We start from the raw sequence: 8564 nt of genomic DNA, 5'->3' as shown, positions 1-8564 counted from the left end.
TCCTTTTGGCACAAGAAGAAGCGTTTTGGAAGCAAAGAGCTAAGGTGATTTGGCTGAAGGATGGTGATACAAAGTCGAAATTCTTTCACGCTACAGCCAGCTCAAAAAGAAGACGCAACTTAGTCACAAAATTGAAGAGGGATGATGGAGTTAAGGTCACGGGTCAGCAAGAGTTATGTGGGGTTGCTAGCTCCTATTTCACACACTTGTTTGCAAACAATCAGAATACTTTGGCAGCTGATATGGAGTATATGCATCCAACATTGACAGATGAGGATAATGGTACACTTTTAGCTCCATTCCAAATTTCTGAGTTTAAAAAAGCTTTGTTTTCTATGCATTCAGATAAATCACCGGGTCCAGATGGGTTAAATCCGGCGTTTTATAAGAGGTTTTGGCGTTTGTGTGGAGTGGAATTATTTAATGCAGGAGTAGAGTGGTTGAATAATGGCATGTTTCCCTCTCAGGTTGTGGATAGAGTGTCGGGTGATTGGATGAGAATGTGGAATCTTCATATACCTCAAAGGATCAAAGTTTTCTTATGGAGGGTGCTTAGGGGTGTTCTTCCTACGCGAATGAGACTTCAAGATAGGGGGTCCCTTGTTCGGATTGCTGCCCCCATTGTGAGACCAATTATGAGAATGATTGGCACGTTTTCATCGGATGTGTAGCAGCGAAACAAGTATGGATTGAAGCTGGGCTATGGGATGTAATAGCAGCAGGTATCGATGCCGCCACGGGACTGGCTGCACATTTATTTACTGTTTTTTGCAGGCTGCAAAATCATTTGTGCAGGGACATAGCAGCGGTGTTATGGTGCATATGGCGCCGCCGTAATGATAAAGTGTGGGAAGGCGAGGTACAGAATGTTCGTATGGCTGTACAGCTAGCGCGCGAAGGTATTTTTCAGTGGCAGAATGCTCGTAAATGCCAAAAAAACAGTGAACAGCAGCAGGAACAGCAACAAAACATCAGCTGGCAGCCACCGGATCAAGGATATGTCAAGTGCAATGTCGACGCAGCACTGTTTAGTGATCAGAAATGCTTCGGTGTTGGTATGTGTATACGAAACTCTCAAGGCCGTTTTATTAAAGCACTTTCAAGATGGTTTGAGTGTACTCCACGTCCTTTAGAAGCTGAGGCGTTGGGTTTGAAAGAGGCTATTTTATGGCTTGGTGAATTGGGTCTTTCAAATGTGCTTATTGGGCTAGATTGTAAGCTACTGGTGGATGGCATAGTTGATGGAACCAAAAACCAGTCTGAATTTGGCAACATTATGTCAACGTGTAGATCACTTTTAACTCATTTCCCAAACTTTAAGATAAGTTTTGCTAGGAGACAAGCAAATTTTGTTGCCCATACATTAGCTAGGGAGTCAAAATTGTATGCTAGTCGCCACGTTTTTGATTGGATTCCATCTTGTATTACGACTACTATTATGAACGAAAGAATATAAGTTTCTGTTGGTCAAAAAAAAAAAGAATCCTTAAAAAAAATATCCTTCAAAAGGTAACATTTTTAAAGAAATAAACGGTCATTTGTTACGTCATTACTCAATTTTATTGAAACTTATAAAAAAATCGATCATTTGCTTTTGGAGAAATTTGCATATCATCAGTAACTAAATAAAAAATAAATTTTGGTAGTTAATTGCCGAAATTAAATTTCGACAGTTAACTGCCGCCGGTTAATTTCCGCGGTAGTTAACCGGCGAGAGTGCATTTCAGTAATTTATATGTAAACTAAATGTGTATACAGCAAATTTCATATACACACAAAACAAAACACTGGACCCGCCTTTTACTATTTACTACTGCACACATCGTACAATATATTAACCACTCACTTTTCTTATACCTTAGCCAAACCCAATCTTATCAAAATTTCCTCTTATAATTTTTGGATTTATTGCATAGATTACATTCTTAAAGCATCGCTTTTGCAAAAACAAAAGTGGTTTGGTTTATATATGGCAATAATAAATCCATCAAGGATCACTATTCGAGCATTCAAGGAAAGTGACATAGATGATGTGTTATTATGGCTAGGAGATGAAAGAGTAATTGAGGATACTCGATTGGAAACTTGTAATTCAAAGAAAGAAGCTTTGGATTTCATAAAAAATGAATGCATTTACCCAATCCGCCAATCAATATGTCTTGATGACCACTCCATTGGAATGGTTTGGATTCTTCCTCATGCTAATGATGAGAAATATAAAGCAGATATGGGTTATGCTATTGGATTCAACTATTGGGGTCAAGGGATTGCCACTAATGCAGTGAAGATTCTTCTGTCAAAAGTGTTCCATGAGTTCCCAGATTTGAGAAGGTTGCAAGCTTATACTGTTCTACAGAACATAGCTTCTCAGAGGGTGTTGGAAAAGGTAGGGTTCCATAAAGAGGGTATGCTCAGAAAGGTTTTTTATTTTAAAGGAAACTTTGTGGATTTTTATATTTTTAGCTTTCTTTGGACAGATGAAATTCCCTCTGTTGTTTAGTTAGTATTTTAGTTGTATTTGGTGTTATAGGAATATCAGTTTTAAGTTTTAAAATAAATTGCACCTCTTTATAAATGAGAGAGATCATTCGATTTTCTTTTCAATTCTAGCGAGTTTGTCTTCACACTTATGAGTTGTTGAGTAATCTCATAGCTACTTAGCGATATAATAGAGTAATTTGGCCTTTTTTTGGCAGTGTCTTATAAATTTAAGACTTTCTAATTTAAATTATTAAAGTGGCTAGAGATTTTGATAGAGTTAGCATTAAGATGCTCAAGTTAATGAAATGAGGAAGGAAAGTGTGCGAAAAGTGGTGAAAATGTCATCGTACCTCAAGTGTGGCGTGGAGCCACACTTATATAGCATAGCACAACTGTAACTAACTATGTAATGCGGCGACGAGATATGCAGGAGATTGTTTGAGATCATATGAGTGGTGCAGGTTGGATGAGATGCGCTTCTGTGCAGTGAGGCACGCATGAAATCTTCTATGTTTTCTTGAATGACGTGGATTATCGGTTAATGTGTAGTCATGCATTGGATTTGTGATGTGGGTTGAGGCCCATTCCGAAACAATTGCCCCAAGCCCTTATTGTCTTTATGACATAAGAAGCTTCAGAAGGAGACAAGCTTGATAACAACTTATGACTTTGGGCAGAGCATAGTTGAGAAAAGTGCACCTCCGTGTTTATGGAGATGATGCGTTTTGATATTCCTTTGTTTTTCATCTGTTATGTGTGCAGCGGGCAGAGACTGGCTCTTGCCGCCCACATAGGTTTGTCTTTAAGGCAAGACAAGAATTTCTTTGAAGTTAACTCTAACTCTCTGCCATTGTTAAAAGATAAATACTTCCTTGTGCTACCGTTGAATAAAGCTTCCCGTGAGACTTTTTGCGACCTACCGGTGGGTTTTGACAAAAAAGTCAAGGGTTAATAGAGTTTTACTCCCCTGTAATATAAGGTACTTTTGGTTTTGCCCCCTGTAATTTTTTTTTTTTTTTAGATTCCGTCCTTGTAAAATAGTGATTCTTCAGGATTGCCCCTGACCCCTATGACTCAGCAAATATTTCTTTTTTATTTTTCATTGGCCACATGTATAATTCATTTAACACATCATATTTAATTAAAAAAAAAACCCAAAAAAATAAAATATAATTAAAAAAATCTGAAAATTAATTTTCAAAAATTTTAAAAAATTGAAAAAAAATAAATTCAAAATAAAAAGTTCAGATTTTTTTTCTCAAAAAATAAAAAAATCTGGAACTTAATTTTCAAAATAAAGAAACTAGAAAATATATTTGAAATTAAAAAAGTTCAAATTTCTTTTCAATATAAAAATTATGGAATAAAAAGTCTAAACAACCTTTTTCAAATTTTTTTTTTCCAGAATTTTTCTTTTTAAATTTTTTTTCTTCAGATAAATATATACTATTTTCAATATTAAATTATTTTGAAAAAAAACGGAAATTAAGATTTTGATTTTGATTTAAATTCTGGAACAATATTTCAAGATTTTATAAAAAAATCTGAATTTTTTCTACATTTGAAATTTTTAATAAAAATCTGAAGTTAAGATTTTAAAAATTTAAATAAAATAGAATTTTTTTTTTCAGATTATATAATTGGAATTTAAAAACATTTATATCCAGATTTTTAAAAATTTAATATTTTCCAGAATTTTTTTTAGAAAAAATTAAAATACTTTTTTATTTCTAAAAGAATCTGAATGTTTTTTAATTTTTGAAAAAAAAAAGTTTTTTTTCGATTTTTTTAATTTAAAAAAATAATTTTAATTTTTTCAAATTTTGAATATTAATTTTCAGATTTTTTTTAAAAAATATTTTCGTTTTTTTTTAATTTTTTTAAATATAAATGACGTGTAAACTATTTTTTACGCGTGGTAAGCAAAAATAAAAATGAAAAATAAAAAGAAAAAGCCACGTAAGTCCATGGGCTTAGGGGACAATCGTGAAGAATCTTCATTTTACAAAGACGGAATCTAATTTTTTTTTTTTTACAGGATGCAAAACCAAAAATGCCCTATATTACAGGGGGTAAAGACCTATTAGCCCAAAAATCAATTATGGATAAATTGGCTTGGATGACTCTTGCAAAGTTGATGGATCAAGGTTAACAAGCCTAGACTTATTGAAACTGAGTTGTTCTTGCTTGTTGCGAACAATGATTATAGAAAAGTTGTCTATTTAGGAGTGAATTTTGTTAAGTGCTTTGCTTATTTTGATAGATGGTTTTGAATTTATGCCAAAACTTATACATAGAATTGGTATACCTATCTTGCTCTCATAATTTTGTCTTCACAATCTAATCTAGGTTGAATTATTTTAATCCTTACATTTATACACTTGGTGTTGGTTTTTGAAATGTGCATGTTTTTATCTAAGTGAATCATTTCATTCGCTTTTCGAAAAATGTAATTTTTTTTGGTGATTTATAAAAGGTAAAATGTTTCCCAGAATTGAATGAATCTTTTCACATTCTTTAAGAAAAATGTGATTTTTGATGTTTTTTGTAAAGTGAGTTGTTTCACTCGGCTAAGTGAATCATTTCAATATCTAAAGAGAAAAAAACAGCGAGTCATTTCACTTTTAGGAGTGAATCGTTTCACCTATACAAGTGAAACACCTCACCACTTCTCAAAACATTAATTTTTCACAATCACTACTCTCAAACTCTCTTCTTCTACTTTTTTTTTTTTGTCAAGAAGCCTAGTGGCTAGAGCTCACACAATTTAATTGTGGAGAAGTAGAGTGTCCGGGGTTCGAACCCCAGCTCCTGCATATAAAATGCAATATCCCTACCAACTGAGGATATTTCACCTATAATTTGGGTTATTGGGGGGTTTTCTTCATCCAACATCTCAAGATCAATTGACGGTTTGTCAATAATCACGGAAGATCAAAGGTTGAGTTCTCTAGAAGGAGCCCCGATAGGATTTTGGGAACGACATCATGTGAAGATTGAGGAGACTCAGGGATTGATTAGGCCCATTGGATTAGTTGTACAAGGTTTTGAATCTTGACAGCCAAGGTTCAAGGGCAACACCAAGAATTGTTGGAATATTGGGATTCTAGTGTTGAATTCTCAATACTTAAGAAGCAATACAGGTGTGAAGTTTCTCACAAACAATCCTCGTTCAATAATGAACAAAAACTCCACTAACAAACAAGGTGTGGGGGAACCACTATAAATTTCGTGTTCATCTATCTATCCCTTATCTCTTTATATTTCCATGTTTGTGAATCGATTCAATTGTGGGTTTTGAAAATTGATTTTGAAAAACCTAATTTTGATTGATTTTAAAGAAACATCTAGTGTTGATTCTTTGATAAGAATCGTCAACGTTGAAAAGGGTTCTAAGAATTCATCATATTAATGACCCAATTGATCAATTGTGTATTGTTTTACATTTACTTGTTTTTAATTTAATTTGGCTTAAAATAAGTTTTAACAAGTTAAGTGTTTTATCAAATAAGTGATTATCTTATTTTAGCTTAAAATCAATACTTTCAATTAATTGATTGTCTATATAATTTAATTTGAATAATTGATTGTTTTTCCTTTATTTAGTATCGTGTATTTTGCGTTAATCCTTATTAATGGTCAACTTCTCATGTGCGTTGTTCAAATAAGCATAATCTAAAAAATAACCCCTTTAAATACATATATGATGCCACATATCACTTAGATGAGAAATCAAAATATTATCGCTCATCGTTCAAATATTTTTTCTCAATCTATTCTCACACTTCTATTTGTTTAATTTGTTATGGCATCATGAGCCTCAATCTCTGATCCGTTCTTCAATCTACAACAATGGTGTGTAATCAACCATAACTGGTGCATATTCTTGTTATTCAGTTTCCAATTGATCCTACTTCAATTCCATTTTATGTTTATCCAAGTGAAAATCCAACTGCTTCGTTGGTTAACCCTTTTTTTGATGGAAGAATTTACCATTCTTGGTCACGATCTCTAAAGAAAGCTATCATCATGAAGAACAAACTTTGATTTCTTGATGGAAGTTGTCCAATGCAAGATGAATTTGAGCATAGCTATAAGGTGTGGATGCGTTGCAATAATTTGATGCTTTCATGCTTTACCACCGCACTATGTATAGTAATAGATGTTACATGGCTAACTACTAACCCACTAACTTTTGTTTATTAAAAAAAAAACCTCTAACTTTTGCTATATGATGATAGCCAAATCTTATCCAAAAAATATTCTCTGCATACTATATTTTGTCCATATATACACAAATTGCAAGAATCAGAAATATATTTTTCAAAAAGAAACAAGAGAGATTTCTCACATAGACCCACATAGATCAATCATTCTAAGTCTAACCACACACTTTTGGTGTATAAATACCAAAATATCTTAGCCATATTAACATATTGTGGTCATGGCAATAGATCATGAGTCAAGGATCACTCTCCGGCCATTCAAAGAAAGTGATGCTGACGATGTGTTATTGTGGGCAAGTGATGAAAGAGTCATGCAATATACACGATTGAAGTTATGTAAATCAAGGGAACAAGCTTTGAATTTCATAAAGAAAGATTGTATTTACCCATTCCAACAATCAATATGTCTTGATGATCACTCTATTGGAATTGTTTTTGTTCTTCCAATTTCTTATGCAAAGTTTAAAGCAGATTTAGGTTTTGCTATTGGATTCAATTATTGGGGCCAAGGTATAGCCACAAAAGCACTTAAGATTCTTTTGTCTCGAGTGTTCCAAGAGTTTCCTGACTTGCAAAGGTTGCAGGCTAATATTCTTGTAGACAACATGGCTTCACAAAGGGTGTTGGAAAAAGTTGGCTTCCATAGGGAGGGATTGTTCAGAAAGGTTTTTCATCACAAAGGGAATATTGTGGATGCATATATTTTTAGTTTCTTGTCTACTGATGAAATTCCTCATGATGTTTTTGATTAGTTAGTGTTGGCAGTAATAGATACATTTTTCTCTCAAAAGTGGTCTATTTGGATATTTTTAGAGAGAACTTCAATTTCTCTCTAACTTTTCTCTTATATTTTCATAGGAGATAAGTGGTTTTGAGTCAATTTTTTGGGGTATGAATCACCCATTTATATTTCTGTTGTTTTTTAATCTCTGTTAAATTAGTGGTATTCACATAGATCTGATTTTTCATCTGTGTTTTTTATGTAATTTCGTCATCTCATTATAATATTGTTTTGTGGGGGTTCCTCTTGTTATAATATTTTGTCCTCTTGTTTTAGCCTTTTAGGATTATTAGAATTAGTTCCTCTTGATTTTGGTGTTAGGTGGGGGTTCCTCATGTATACGGTAGTCATTTTCATCTCTGGGTGTACCGCATATATACGGCACCTTGTATTTATCTTTTAAAAAATATAAATAGAACATTGCTCTTTTAAAAAAAATACGCTTTGATTTTATCACTGACCTCTTTTCATTCCCAGAGCCGAGCCTCCGAATTCTCAGGGACGGCCTTGTTCCAATCACTTTGATTTTGTCACTTTTGTAGCATTACTCCGTTTTATGCTAGTAACTTAGATTTTATAAGATTATTTGCAAATTCATTATTTATCGAGTTTAGCAACATTGAGTTTATGTTATTTTCAATATTTGAATGAATGATATGTACTTTAATAAAAAAAAAAGAGCTCATAGTATACTTGCTCATAAAATTAGAGAAAGACATTACATTTACTCCTACACATTTTTTGGTTGATATTCTTACAAAAATTTGTCATTATTAAAGTTTATTATAACATTAATTATTATTTTATTAATAATATATTAATATATTTATTGAAAAAATAAAGAAAATGATAAAATCAATAACTTTTTTCGACAAATAAGAAAATAAATTGTTAAAAGTGTTAGAGAACCAAAAACAAATGATTTTCTTTTTTTCTTTTTCTTTTCTTCATTTTTTTCTTTTCTTCGATGAATCATGAGGAGGACAAGCATCAAAGGGAAACATATATATGCAAATTAGGTTGACACCTCTATGAAACCTCAATCTCGTGCCGTCTGTCTCATATATAAATAATTA

The 8564-nt window shown here is 32.7% G+C and overlaps 2 protein-coding genes across 2 annotated transcripts; both read left to right on the top strand.

Annotated features, from left to right (window-relative positions):
* Nucleotides 1-1844: 1844 nt before the first annotated feature.
* On the top strand, nucleotides 1845-3456 carry LOC11438861 (putative [ribosomal protein S5]-alanine N-acetyltransferase). The gene has a single exon (XM_003621853.3). The coding sequence runs from the start codon at nucleotides 1970-1972 to the stop codon at nucleotides 2498-2500; it is 531 nt and encodes a 176-aa protein (XP_003621901.1). The 5' UTR covers nucleotides 1845-1969; the 3' UTR covers nucleotides 2501-3456.
* A 3340-nt stretch (nucleotides 3457-6796) lies between these two features.
* LOC25497720 (uncharacterized N-acetyltransferase p20) lies at nucleotides 6797-7743 on the top strand. Its single transcript, XM_013592429.3, has one exon. It carries the CDS (start codon nucleotides 6926-6928, stop codon nucleotides 7457-7459), a length of 534 nt encoding a protein of 177 aa, XP_013447883.1. The 5' UTR covers nucleotides 6797-6925; the 3' UTR covers nucleotides 7460-7743.
* Nucleotides 7744-8564: the final 821 nt, after the last annotated feature.

Source organism: Medicago truncatula, chromosome 7, assembly GCF_003473485.1.
Source record: "Medicago truncatula cultivar Jemalong A17 chromosome 7, MtrunA17r5.0-ANR, whole genome shotgun sequence".
NCBI classification, from domain to species: domain Eukaryota; kingdom Viridiplantae; phylum Streptophyta; class Magnoliopsida; order Fabales; family Fabaceae; genus Medicago; species Medicago truncatula.
This window is presented reverse-complemented; position numbering and strand designations above follow the sequence as displayed.

Excerpts from the sequence above, each read along its gene's own strand:
- LOC11438861 (XM_003621853.3), top strand. The coding sequence starts at position 1,970 with ATGGCAATAATAAATCCATCAAGGATCACTATTCGAGCATTCAAGGAA.
- LOC25497720 (XM_013592429.3), top strand. The coding sequence starts at position 6,926 with ATGGCAATAGATCATGAGTCAAGGATCACTCTCCGGCCATTCAAAGAA.